The following is a 14,977-nucleotide window of genomic DNA, read 5'->3' as shown; positions in this document are numbered from 1 at the left end:
TTTAAAAATAATTATATTCATCAAACAATTCTGAAAAACAATGTATCACAGTTTCCAGAAAAATATTAAGCAGCACAACTGTTTTCAACATTGAAAATAATAAGAAATGTTTCTTGCAATCAGCACATGACAATGATTTCTGAAGGATCATGTACAAACTGGAGTAATTGCTGCTGTAAAAATTCAGCTTTTCCATCATAATAACATAACTAATAATAATATAATTGCGTATAAGTTATGTCATTGCATGATTATGTAAATGAACTAGTGAATTGAACCAGTTAGTGGAAAAGAATAGTACTTCCCCGTTTGCCTGATGCTATAGATTAAAGGTCTAGTAGTTTCGCTTCATAAGATCTCAATATCGTCAGGAGCCATGGGAATGAATTTTGTGCTGCATGACATGCTTTTTTATTCTCAAAGATGGGCAGTTGTTAACATGCATTTTATGAATCACCAAGCACCATGGTCTAAGCTAAAAATCTTCTTTACTGTTCTACCCAAGAAAAAAAGTCATCTCTATCTTGGATGACCAGAGAGTGCGTAAACTAACAGCAATTGGTTTTTTTTTTTTTGGATGAACTATCCCTTTAAATTCCTCACATTTCACACATCATGTTAGGCCGTCTGACTTGCAAATAACCAAAAATATCTGCCAATAAACAAATATTATAATACAATAAAATTAGTTATTAATTCTACTACCTGGAAGATGCGGTCACAGTTGTTTGGAAGAGCCGCTGGGGAGTATGTTGGGTCCATCTCTGTAAACTCCTCAGCAAAGTTGCTGACATCCAGCTCATCACGAATTACGGGCTTAAACGGAGCCGGAACCTTCTTAGCAGCTAGATCCTCCCAGTTCATTTTCTGAATCAACCAGAGTCAAACATTTTAGATGGTGAATTAACTTTAAAATGACAATGAAATGACTAGGGAAATAATTATTATTCTCTACTAAAATTCATTTGTTGTGGAAAAAAAGTCAATTATTAATTTTCATCTTGCCTGGTAAAATGGATGGCTTTTCACATTCTGGGCCCCAGAGGGTCCGGAGCCCAGCCTCTTCTTTGGGTCTTTTATTAGCAATCGCTGGATAATATCTTTGGCAAGAGGCCCCATGTCTTTAGGGAATGGAGGATCCTTTTTCATAATTCTCCTATTGGGCAAAGAGAGAGAATAAATAAAAAAGAAAAAAACAACAACTGTACCCTTGTATTGGAATTATAATGAAACCAAGAAGGGTTAAAAAAAAAAAAAAGAGTGCAGCTTTTAGAGGATAATTCAATGATATGCTGATCAACAGTCAACTCATGATTTCAAAGCAAGGCGGACTTCTAGATAATAAAAAGAGAACTGGTGTTTAACCACATAATGGCGTGCAGAGAATTAGGGTTGGAAACCGAGAAACAGTTATTATTCAAAACAAGAATTCAAGAATTCAAAAGAAGAAATCAAAAATAAAATTAATTTGAGTTTTCAGATCTGATCAAGTCTGAATCCTGAACAAATTACTCCTATGATCCACCAAATTTCGTCATGTCAGATTCAAAATTAACCCCCCCCCAAAAAACCTATTCTTGTTATCTGTATGTAAGGCTCATGATACTCTAATAGTGTAGTTGACTGATCATATCTGTTCATATGACAATGTGTGTTCATAACAAACAGTATTGGTACCCAATGACTTCCTTTCCACACAACGAAAGTCAATAGGAACTGAAACCGTATAACTACCAACATTCTTCAAAATTATTTTCTGTTGTTTACACAGAAGAAAGTAGATCATACGGGTTTGGAACAACATGAGGGCAAGTATTTTCATTTTTGGGTGAACCATCATTTTAAAGAATCTTTAATGGAACCAGAGTTGATAAGAGGAATCTTACTCCCATACAGAGAATACAGCTCTGAGTGCGAGTGTGTGTGAGTGCTGGTCTTACTCGGCAATGTCAGAATGAGAGTTCTCATCGCCATCAACAGTGAAAGGAGAGCCTCCGGTCAACAGCTCATACATCAGAACTCCCATACTCCACCAGTCCACCGCCTGCAGGAGCACAACACAAGGGTTATATTCCCAAAAGCACATTCAAATGTGTGCTGATTAGTGCAAAAATTAATGAATAACTTTTCCAAGTCAAATTTGAAGCTGCTGTGTATGATTTAAGAAAATTACATGAGTAAATAAATTGCACTTAAAAATGTGGTGAATGGGTGGATAAGCGATTCACTTTACCTTGTCATGTCCTGACTCTCCTCCTGCTACAATCTCAGGAGCCATGTACTCAATAGTGCCACAGATGGAATAAGCCCTCTCTACCTACAAGACAAAAAGGAATTATTTTATAGTTAGCAAAAACCTGTATCTCCCTTGCTTACAAATTTCCCAAAGTTTCTTCTACAGTTTCAGTTTTCACAGTTGTCTTTGTAGCTTTCAGAAATTCTTTTTTTTTTTCGGAAACACAGATGTGTGAATGTTTGGTTTCAGCAATTACCTCATGATACGCTGCATATCAAATACAAGTCACGATTCAATACATCAGCGTGTTTACTCAACCCAAAATTCTCATTAATCTACCAAATGCCAGTTGTCTTACACTATTGACAGTGGAAGCATCGACACAGAATGTTCACTAACAATGGACAATTCAGCTTGGAGAATTTCTTTGTTTACTACTTTATTATCAATAAAAAAAAACATTGGTATTAGAAAGAAAGAAAGACAGATTACAGTTGGTCAGACAAAAAACATGATTCAAACTCGTAGGCCAGAGACCAGAAACATAATGAGCTGGATTTGCAGTAATGGTCAAAAATATTCACATATATGTGACCCTGGACCACAAAACCAGTCTTAAGTCGCTGGGGTATATTTGTAGCAATAGCCAAAAAATCATTGTATGGGTCAAAAATCATTAGGATATATTAAGTAAAGATTCATGTTCCATGAAGATATTCTGTAAATTTCCTACTGTAAATATATCAAAACTTTGATAATATGCATTGCTAAGAACTTCATTTGGACAACTTTAAAGGTGATTTTCTCAATATTTAGATTTTTTTGCACCCTCAGATTCTAGATTTTCAAATAGTTGCATCTCAGCCAAATATTGTCCTATCCTAACAAACCATACATCAATGGAAATATTATTTATTCAGCTTTCAGATTATGTATAAATCTCAACAAATGTACCCTTATGACTGGTTTTGTGGTCCAGGGTCACATATACACTACTGTTCAAAGGTTTGGGGATGGTAAGATTTTTATAATGCATGCTTTTGAAAGACGTTTTATACTCATCAAGGCTGCATTTATTTGATCAACAATGTAGTAAAAACTGTAATATTTTGAAAAAGTATTAATCAAGTTTTCTGTTTTCATATATTTTACAAGGTATTTAACATATTCCTGTGAAGGCAAAGCTGAATTTCCAGCATCATTACTCCAGCCTTCAGTGTCACATGATCCTGCAGAAATCACTCATATGCTGATTTGCTGCTCAAGAAAATTTCTTCTTATTATCAATGTTTCTTTGATGCATAGAAAGTTCAAAAGAACAGCATTTATTTGAAACAGAAATCTTCTATAACATTCTAAATGTCTTTACTGTAATTTTTGATCAATTTGATGTATTCTCGCTAAATAAAAGTATTAATTTCCTTTAAAAAAAAAAATCTTACTGACCCCCTTTTCACTCAGTGTATCAATTGCCACAAAGTGTTTTAAAAGTTAAAAATAAAATGTAAACCTATGCATCGAAACATGATTCTTCATTCTAGAATGATTAATTACTGCACTTAGATGCTGTTGAAGCAAAGACTAAACGCCATCTGTGCTTTCTAAATTGGGCAAAACTGCTTTCTGAATTATGCGGCATATTTACGGAATGAAATACATGAAAACATCTGGAACAATCTTCTTTAATATTCTATGTGCATTTAACATTCTTGCCATGTGTTTACAGTTTCAAGCACATGGCTTTTATAATTAAAGGTTCCTGCGTACATTTATTAATTGCTTTTATTTTTATGCATCTCATAATCAGCACATTTCTGTCGGATGAATTTACTCGTTTTCTGTGCACCGGTTTATATGTTCTCTGTAAAGTCTTAATAGTCACAGGCGTGTTTTCAAACCACACTTGTAAAAACAATTCTGGCTGAAATGGGTTTTTAGCTAGTACAACAAAGGTCAAACTGGGAAAAACAAAAAGTTCATATAATCTTTTAGAAGAAAGAACACCAAAACATGCATGATAAGCAATTACAGCATTAAGTAAACAGCCATGCGCTGTAATTGCATCCATGGGACGGAGAGAGGTTCAGTGTGAACTACTGAAACATCAAACAGAACATCACTGACAGGGCAGGACATGTGCAGGATATTGGGTGGTCCCCGGGAATAAACAATCATTTGTTATAGATGGTCTTCTCAAAGACGAATGTTAAAACCCTACACAACAATGCATCAAGAACTCTCTTAACACAGATCTTTCAACATTTGTCTCAAACACCCATAACAAAAATGTAGAAAAGTGGAAGCCTAGTCGTTTTTTATAAGGAACACTCAGTATTGAGACACTGCAAGTATCATGACAACGACAGCTGTGAAATATTAAACACTTGTTGCTGGCTGGTCTAATCAAATATCTTTTAACCCTCCCAGTAGTTCCTAAACTGGAATATCACCCTAACACAATGTTCCCTCTAAGTATTTGTTCCGGCAAAACCTATTTCTATTGGGCAAACCCAAGGAACCGACCCCCTGAGCAGAAACACCACTTCAATGGGTCACCTGTTCAATGGGTCGTCTCGTCACTTACAAAGAAACTAAAATATAAATAACCATCAACCATTAATAACACTTAATTTCTTCAAATGTTTTCATTATTTGACTATTTTAAGGTGTTTTGGAGGTATGAGGGTGTTTTTTACAGAAGCTAAAAAATATCAATATATTTATTAATATATTTATATACAGTCATGGCCAAAAATATCGTCACATTTGGTAAATATGATCAAAGACGGCTGTGAAAATTAATCTGCATTGTTAATCCTTTTGATAATAAAAAAAAAAAAACAAATCACAAAATTCTAACCTTTCATTGGATAATAAGAATTTAAAATGGGAGGAAATATCATTATGAAATAAATGTATTTTCTCTAATACACATTGGCCACAATTCACGGCACCCTTTTATTCAATACTTTTTGAAACCTCCATTTGCCAGTGTAACAGCTCTAAATTTTCTCCTATAATGCCTGATGAGGTTAGAGAACACCTGACAAGAGATCAGAGACCATTCCTTCATCCAGAATCACTCCAGACCCTTCAGACTCACAGCTCCATGACGGTGCTTCTTCTCTTCAGTTCACCTCACTCATTTTCTACAGGGTTCAGGTCAGAGGACTGGAATGGCCTTAGCAGAAGCTTGGTTTTGTGCCCAGTGACCCATTTTTGTGTTGTTTTTGAGGTTTGTGGTTGGATTATTCTCCGGTTGGAAGATCCAAACATGGCTCATTATAAGATTTCTAACAGAGTCAGTCACTTATTGATTTTTTTATCTGTTGGTATTTGATAGAATCCATGATGCCATGTGTCTAAACAAGATGTCCAGGACCTCCAGCAGAAATATAGGCCCACATCATCAAAAATACAGCAGTATATTTCATTGTACACATGAGCCGCGTTTCCACTGTCGGGCCAAAAGCGGGCATGATAGTGCGTGCCAGGGCCAGTTGCATTTCCACTGTCACTTTCGGGGATTGATTGTGCCTCGTCGGTGCTTCCTTAGGGCCGAAGGCCAGGGTTTTTTGGCCTGACGAAAACCTTGGGCCAAAGAGGGCCAGCTGGGGCTAGAGGAGCGGTTATGAACAAAGACAGAGTTTTTCCGTGTCTGGAGAGCGTCAGCGCCGCAGATCATTTCATAAAGTTAACAGCTGTATAACACCAGCATTAAAGACTTTGAAAATCATTTTAACTCCCTTTCAGAGCAGCGAGTGTTTGAAATAACTTCTGTTTGAGATCCGATGTGGATTATGATCACCATACAAGGCAGAAATATTTAAGCGATGCAAAAGATCCACGCAAGCCATTAACATTACCACAGTAAACATGGTAAATGCTTGACAAAAAAAAACAGAAGTCAGCTTCTCATACTCTATCACAATCTTGTATTTATTTAGTAGCATTTTATCTTAAGTCATAAGTCTAGTCTTGAGACTTTAGCACCGCATGTGTCAAAAAAAAAATATAATATGGCTTTTCTGGAGCTCCCTCTGCTACTCAGGTCGTATTTTTGATGGAAAAATATAGAAATTATCATACTTTCTAAATGTGATGTATGACTACAAATAAACAGAAACAGACACGACTGAATGTATGTGTCCTCTTTCTTTAGAGAAATAATGGTTCATACCGCTTCTGTATGACTAATTTTAAATCCTGATAAATTTATTAATTATAATCATGTATCACTTGGGCTATTATTGTAAACATTGATGCTTTTGGATTTAAATTTAACAAAACATGCAAACAAATGGCCGCATTTATGATGTTCGTTTTGTGATCACGCTAGTTCCAGTGACATTTCTATTAGTTTTCTGATAAATCTTCTCTTTGTTGGTGAAATGATGGGGTTGCATGACATTGTTCCAGAGAGGCGTTGTCAGAGAACGACCAGGCTTTCCTCTCAACCAATTGCCACGATCCACGTCACCAGAGTTCTAATCACCCGCACCTGCACCTCATCAGCGAACAATCACCACACACTTAAAAGCACTCTCCTCAATCACAACAGTGTCCGATCTTGTTGTAACATACAAGGACCGACGCTCTCAAGACTCATAGCTGAGTATACTACCTGACGATACTTACCTGTTGAAACTTACCTCTTGTTCTGCTCCTCTTCATCTTCCCCATCCGCAGATCCAGACGCTCGACGACGGACACTGTTGTGGTTACCACTCACTGGACACGTATCACGGCACACCGAGCACTCCCCTGCACGCTGGAGGTTCCCGCTGTCATCATCCCTGTCAAAGACACAGTGACTGAGTTTATCCCGGCTCACGGGTCTCCTGTAACTCCATTGACTTCTACTCATCTCAAGAATACCAACCCCTCAGTTCTTCCGATTCCAGATTCACTATTAAACACCTTTGTTCTTTCACTAACCTGCTGTGTCTGACAAGTTCATTACAGAAGATCGGACCTGGACAGCAACATCATGAGTACAGCTGATCCCTTCCAGGAACTTGTCGACACACTCAAGAGGATCCTCACTCATTCCACCTCTCCTCCCGCACCAGCTCCAGTACCTTCTCTAGCCACTTCCGCATTCAGCTCTTCTTCGCCGATCATGTTCGCCAGTCCCATGGCCCGACCAGCGCCGTTCTCAGGTGATCCCGAGGAGTGCAATGGCTTTTTGTTACAATGCTCACTAACTATTGATCTGCATCCTCAGATGTTCACCTCCGATCAAGCAAAAATTGCCTTCGTGGTCACCTCGCTCCGGGGACCAGCCCTCAGTTGGGCCGAGTCGATCCTGAGCCAAGCCGGTCCCGCAACACATTCCTATGTCCAATTTCTCGCCCACTTCAAAGAAGTATTTAGCAGCTCACCGGGGGACTCATCGGTAGGCGAACAATTATTTAAGTTACGTCAAGGCTCATCGACTATCCATCAACACGCTCTGAAGTTCCGCACCCTGGCAGCCACGAGCGGTTGGAATGAGCCTGCACTACTTACTGCCTTCCGACAAGGCTTAAACCCCCGGTTGAAGTTACATCTCGCTGCTTATGATGATACTTATGGGCTCGAGAAGTTTATACAGCTCGCCATCCGCTGCTCGAACCGTATGAAGGCATGTCTTTCTGATACTCCCTCACCATCTGCCATTGCTACTCCTCCAACTTCCCAGCCAGAGGCCAGACCCTCACCGGAACCCATGCAGACAGACATGTTTCGCTTGTCCCCCTCAGAACGACAAAGAAGAATCGCTAACAACCTGTGTCTGTACTGTGGTGACCCAAACCACCGAATCTCATCATGCCCACAACGTCCTACTCGACTTGCGGTGAGTGGCATCCAACCTACCTTTCCCAAGATGAACCCTTTAACTTCCAATGCACATCTGATAATAGACTCTACTCCACTCCCAGTTACCATCCTCCTCGACTCCGGCTCGGCCGGGAACTTCATCTCCGGCGATCTCTGTCGAAGGCTCGACCTCCCGATCGCCGCGACAAAGACCACTTACCAGATCCAGTCCATAACCGGTATGCCACTCACTCCCAATCTTGTTGAGAATTGTGTTGGACCGTTGCAGCTTCGCGTAGGGCAACTCCATCAAGAATTCATTCACCTGTTGGTACTGGAAGAGGCAACTGTTGATGTCATCTTGGGTCTGCCCTGGCTGGTGAAACACAATCCAATATTATCCTGGAAGTCTGGCGAGGTGCTAAAGTGGGGTTCGTCCTGTTTCCCTCAATGTTTCCCGTACTTACCTCGACCTACTCATTGGGCAACCGTTTCACTTCCCCTACATGCCACCACTATCGAGAGTCCTGTGGATCAAAGATCCGTGGATATCCCTTCTGAGTATTCTTCTTACAGTGACGTTTTCTGCCCCCAGCGAGCTGCCAGACTTCCACCGCATCGGCCATGGGACTGTGCAATTGACCTGGTTCCGGGTGAGCCTGTACCACGAGGAAAGATCTATCCCCTCTCACTACCTGAACAGAAGGCCATGGAGGAGTACATCGAGGAAGCCCTCCATCAAGGCTATATTGTACCGTCCACGTCCCCTGCTGCTTCCAGCTTTTTCTTTGTGGCAAAGAAGGATGGAGGTCTACGTCCGTGTATCGATTACCGTAAGCTCAACCAGATAACTGTCAAATTTCGCTATCCCCTTCCTCTTGTCCCAGCAGCCTTGGAACAACTCCGCGGTGCCACCATCTTCACCAAACTGGACCTCCGCAGCGCGTATAACCTCATTCGCATCAGGGAAGGGGATGAATGGAAAACCGCTTTTGTGACCCCTACTGGCCACTACGAATATCGGGTCATGCCCTATGGCCTCGTCAACGCCCCTTCCGTTTTCCAGGGGTTCATGCATGAGGTGCTCCGGGAGTTCCTTCCCCGGTTTGTGTTGGTCTACATTGATGACATCTTAATCTACTCCCGGAGCCTGGCCGAACATCGCCAACACGTTGCGGAGGTCCTCCAGCAATTACGAAAGTTCCAGTTATATCTGAAAGCCGAAAAATGTCAATTCCATCAAACAACCGTTCATTTCCTGGGGTACATCATCAGTCATGGTGGCATTCGCATGGACAAGGGGAAGGTGGAAGCCATCACCTCTTGGCCCCAACCCACTACCATCAAGGAACTACAGAGATTTTTAGGATTTTCTAACTTTTATCGTCGCTTTATTAGTAACTACAGCACCATAACCAGTCCCCTCACTGACCTCCTGAAGGGAGGAAAGAAATCTCTCCATTGGGGCCAAGATGCGACCGACGCCTTCAACCGCCTTAAGGAAGCCTTTACGACCGCACCACTCCTAGTTCATCCCGAACCCAATTTACCCTTCACCGTAGAGGTGGATGCCTCTACTACCGGAGTGGGTGCGGTTCTCTCACAGCAGCAGGGGACCCCTCCGAAACTCCATCCATGTGCCTTCTTTTCTAAAAAACTCAGCCCGGCGGAGAGGAACTACGACATCGGAAACCGTGAGTTGCTAGCTATCAAGCTAGCGTTAGAAGAATGGAGACACTGGTTGGAGGGAGCCAACCACCCCTTCCTAGTCTTAACAGATCACAAAAATCTAGAGTACTTACGAGACGCCAAGAGGCTCAATCCTCGTCAAGCGCGGTGGGCGCTGTTCTTCACTAGATTTGATTTCAAAATTTCATACCGTCCAGGTCCTCGTAACATCAAGGCTGATGCCCTGTCCCGGGTTCACTCTCAAGAAGAGGTCTCCGATGAGCCCGAGGGGATCCTCCCTACCAACATTATTGCCAGCCCCATTGTATGGACCTCTCCTCCAGTTGTCTCCGATCCTCCTCCGGCCAATCCGCCGGGCTGTCCCCCGAATCGCCAGTATGTACCCCGGACTCAACGCACGCCTCTCATCCACTCCTCGCATACATCCATTGGTACAGGCCACCCAGGGGCCAACGCTACTCTCTCGCTGCTAAGCGATCGCTTCTGGTGGCCAAACATGGCAAGGGATGTGAGGAGGTTCGTTCAGGGCTGTCCCGACTGCGCGATATCCAAGAGCTCACGTCATCTCCCTGCTGGCAAACTGGTACCACTACCCATTCCCAATCGTCCATGGTCACACCTAGGAGTAGACTTCATTACTGATTTACCACTCTCAGATAAGAATACCTGCATTTTCGTCATCATTGATCGCTTCTCCAAATTCTGTAGACTCCTTCCTCTCCCTGGACTACCCACCGCTATACAAACTGCCGAGTTACTCTTCAACCACGTCTTCCGCTACTTTGGAATCCCGGAGGACATCGTCTCCGACAGAGGACCACAGTTCATATCACGGGTATGGAAAGCATTCTTCTCTCTCCTAGGTGTGACCGTCAGTTTGACCTCTGGATACCATCCTCAATCCAACGGGCAGACTGAACGCAAAATCCAGGAAATAGGGAGATTCCTGAGAACCTTCTGTCACGGCCGCCAGAACTCCTGGAGCCAGTTCCTAGGCTGGGCCGAGTACGCTCAAAACTCCCTTCGGCAAGGCGCCACTGGTCTCACTCCCTTCCAGTGCGTACTCGGTTACCAGCCTCCCCTATTCCCATGGTCAGGAGAACCATCTGACGTACCCTCGGTAGATCACTGGTTCCGGGAGAGCGAGGGAGTCTGGGACTCGGCTCATCACCATCTTCAGCAGGCAGTGCGCAGGCAAAAGAGCTCCGCCGATGCTCGTCGCTCGACCCCACCTGATTATCATCCAGGACAAAAGGTTTGGCTCTCCACACGGGACGTCAGGCTGCGCCTGCCTTGCCGCAAGCTTAGTCCCAGATTTGTTGGCCCCTTTACCATTCTGGAACAGGTCAATCCGGTAACCTTCAAACTACAACTACCTGCACACTACAAGATCCACCCCACATTCCACGTCTCACTCCTCAAGCCGTATTTTCCTTCTGTCTCCCCAGAGCCTGGTCCGGTCGAGGAACCCCCTCTCCCTCTCATCATTGACGACGGTGCTATCTATAAAGTCCAGGAGATTTTGGATTCCCGGCGTCGGGGTGGTCAACTCGAATATCTAGTCGACTGGGAGGGGTACGGCCCAGAGGAACGCGCTTGGGTTCCCAGGGATGATATACTTGACCCGGATCTATTAAGTGAATTTCATTCCAACCATCCTGATCGCCCTGCTCCTCGAGGACGAGGTAGACCACCACGACGCCGGGGTCGGCCCTCAGGAGCGGGCCGTGGAGAGGGGGGTACTGTCAGAGAACGACCAGGCTTTCCTCTCAACCAATTGCCACGATCCACGTCACCAGAGTTCTAATCACCCGCACCTGCACCTCATCAGCGAACAATCACCACACACTTAAAAGCACTCTCCTCAATCACAACAGTGTCCGATCTTGTTGTAACATACAAGGACCGACGCTCTCAAGACTCATAGCTGAGTATACTACCTGACGATACTTACCTGTTGAAACTTACCTCTTGTTCTGCTCCTCTTCATCTTCCCCATCCGCAGATCCAGACGCTCGACGACGGACACTGTTGTGGTTACCACTCACTGGACACGTATCACGGCACACCGAGCACTCCCCTGCACGCTGGAGGTTCCCGCTGTCATCATCCCTGTCAAAGACACAGTGACTGAGTTTATCCCGGCTCACGGGTCTCCTGTAACTCCATTGACTTCTACTCATCTCAAGAATACCAACCCCTCAGTTCTTCCGATTCCAGATTCACTATTAAACACCTTTGTTCTTTCACTAACCTGCTGTGTCTGACAAGTTCATTACAGGCGTGTAAAGGGTGGGTTTTAGTGAAGCACAGCGGAGCTTCTGGCCCGACGGTGGAAACTCATCGTGATTTTGGCCTTGGTGCTGAAGGTCCGAGGCTATTAGCCCTGCCCGGCACGCCCTTAGCCCTGGCTCGCACTGGCCTGACAGTGGAAAAGCGACTATGAGGTACTTTTTATCCCTGTGTTCACCAAACCCATCTTGAGTGTTTGCAGCTAAAAAGCTCATTTTGTAGTTGCATCTGACCATAGAAGCCAGTCCCATTTGAAGTTCCAGTCGTGTCTGATAACTGAATATGCTGGAGATTGTTTTTGGATGAGCTAGGAGAATTGTTCTTGAAACCCTGCCAAACAACATGTGGTGATGTAAGTGCTGTTTGACAATTTTTTTTAAGGTTTTCTGACCCCGAGACTCAACTATTTTCTGCAAATCTTTAGCCACTCAAACTCTCCTTCTCACCGTGCATTAGGACAATATAGACACACTTCCTCTTCCAGGCAGCTTCGTAACATTTTATGTTGATTGGAAATTCTTAATTTTTGCCCTGATGTTGGAAATGGTACTTTTCACTGCTCTAGCTATTTTCTTAAAGCCACTTCACTAATTTGTGAAGCTCAATTATCATTTGCTGCTCATTTTGGTTTTCTCGTTGTGATGGATGATTAAGGGAATTTGTTTTCCCTCCTATTTATATTTCTGTGAAACAGGAAGCCATGGCGGGATAATTTCATGTTCATAAACACACTGGAGTGCTCAAAATTGTGAATATGAATGGGAATATACTTCAGAGATATTTTACTCATAAGAATATCTAGGGGTGTCAATAATTGTGTCCAGCGAAAAATTTATTACATAATGATATTTCCCCCATTTTAAATTCTTATTATCCAATGAAAGGTTAGATTTTTGTGAATTTCTTTAATAAAAGATCAAAAGGATTAACAATGCAGATTAATTTTCACAGCCTTCTTTGATCATATTTACCAAGGGTGCCGATTTTGTTTGGCCATGCCTGTATATACACTACTGTTAAAACATTTAAGGTCAGTGAGATTTTATTCAGCAAGGAAGAATTGAATTGATAAAATGATCCTTTTCAAAGAATCCTGAATTTTTTTTTTAAATAAATAAATAAAAAATAACAATCATGTATCACATTTTCTAAAAACAGCTCAATATTGGATAATAATAAATGTTTTTTGAGCTGAAAATTATTTCTGAAGGATCGTGTGACACTGAAGACCGGAGTCATGGCTGCTGAAAAATCACTTGTGCCAGAGGAACAGATTAAATTGAATTCATTATCAATTTAAATTTACTTACATTCAACTAGAAAAACTGTTATTTTATAATGTAGTAATATTTTGTAAAATTTCTGTTTTTACTGTATTTTAGTTCAAATAAATGCAGCCTTGGTGAGAGACTTCTTTGAAAAACACAAAAAAATGAATGGTAGAGTATTTAAATAAAATATATTTATAATATTTATGCTGTGTCAGAATGGTGAATTGTCTTTACTGTCACTTTTGATAAATTTAATGCATCCTTGCAAAATAAAATTGTTAATTTCCTTCAAAAATATCCTCTTTCACTTGTAGTGCATCAATTGGAACTCAGTGTTTTAAATGCTAAAAATAAAATGAAATGTAAACCAATGCATCAAAGCATGATTCTTCATTCTAGAATGATTAATTACTGCACTTAGATGCTGTTGAGGCTAAGACTAAACGCCATCTGTGCTGTGTGTAAATCATATGTAATGTACTGCAATATTCACTTTAAATGTAGCATTTATGATGCAGGACAATTGTTGGTTATTTTCTTTAAGTGGTTGTAAAGCTTATTCAGCCTTTTTGTCCTTGGCTGGACAACAACTTATCTGATGGCTCCCACATATGTTTGTTTGCAAGTTGAGGTTGAGCGCATGGTTTTGTGGTGTATATGCTGCTGTAGATGCGACCAACAAGCTCTTTTTGCAAACCGCATGGTACTTATCTGTATCATCTGTTATGTTTTGCCCTTAGCATGCTTTCCAATAACCAGAATTATATGAAAAAGAATCATGCAGTTATTATGAACTGCTATGAACTAATCTCATGAATTAATGTGGACTGTTTATGTCTGCACATTATTTCTCCTATTTTCACTTCCACACTGAAAATCTGTGGAATGTGGACAGACTCCAGCTCAAACACTGAAAACTAAACATTTTTTTCCACACGCACATTTTTGAACCTGCATTCTTCACATCAAAAGTGAAGCCTAGTGGGAACAATGGGAAACACTTTAGGGCTGTACAATACATTGGTATCATAGGTTACTGGCTGATATACACTCACCGGCCACTTTATTAGGTACACCTGTTCAATTGCTTGGTAACACAAATTGTTAATCAGCCAATCAAATGGCAGCAACTCAATGCACTTAGGCATCTAGATGTGGTGAAGATGACTTGCTGAAGTTCAAACCGAGCATCAGAATGGGGAAGAAAGGGGATTTAAGTCACTTTGAACGTAGAATGGTTGTTGGTGCCAGACGGGCTGGTTTGAGTATTTCAAAAACTGCTGATCTACTGGGATTTTCACGCACAACCATCTCTAGGCTTTACAGAGAATGGTCCGAAAAAGAGAAAATATCCAGTGAGCGGCAGTTGTGTGGACGAAAATGCCTTGTTGATGTCAGAGGTCAGAGGAGAATGGGCAGACTGGTTAGAGATGATAGAAAGGCAACAGTATACCATCTCTGAACGCACAACTTGTCGAACCCTGAAGCAGATGGGCTACAGCAGCAGAAGACCACACCGGGTACCACTCCTCTCAGCTAAGAACAGGAAATGGAGGCTACAATTCGCACAGACTCACCAAAATTGGAAAATGGAAGATTGGAAAAACGTTGCCTGGTCTGATGAGTCTCGATTTCTGCAGCGACATTCAGATGGTAGGGTCAGAATTTGGCGTAAAGAACATGAAAG

At 41.9% G+C, this 14,977-nt stretch overlaps 1 protein-coding gene across 2 annotated transcripts in view; it reads right to left on the bottom strand.

The window, feature by feature from the left end:
* Window positions 1-14,977, bottom strand: part of LOC306886495 (ribosomal protein S6 kinase alpha-5-like) — a 36,211-nt gene that overhangs the window by 13,011 nt on the left and 8,223 nt on the right. For both annotated transcript variants that reach the window (XM_079443637.1, XM_079443638.1), the window contains exons 6-9: window positions 2,234-2,317; window positions 1,941-2,044; window positions 1,006-1,156; window positions 706-867 (exon numbers count right to left, since the gene is read on the bottom strand). In XM_079443637.1, the coding sequence (XP_079299763.1) occupies window positions 706-867; window positions 1,006-1,156; window positions 1,941-2,044; window positions 2,234-2,317 (501 nt within the window). The remainder of the gene's footprint in view (window positions 1-705; window positions 868-1,005; window positions 1,157-1,940; window positions 2,045-2,233; window positions 2,318-14,977) is intronic.

The sequence above is a fragment of the Barbus barbus genome (assembly GCF_936440315.1).
Source record: "Barbus barbus genome assembly, chromosome: 20".
Classification (NCBI taxonomy): Eukaryota; Metazoa; Chordata; class Actinopteri; order Cypriniformes; family Cyprinidae; genus Barbus; species Barbus barbus.
Note: the sequence above shows the minus strand (reverse complement) of the source record. Positions and strands in the feature narration are given on the sequence as shown.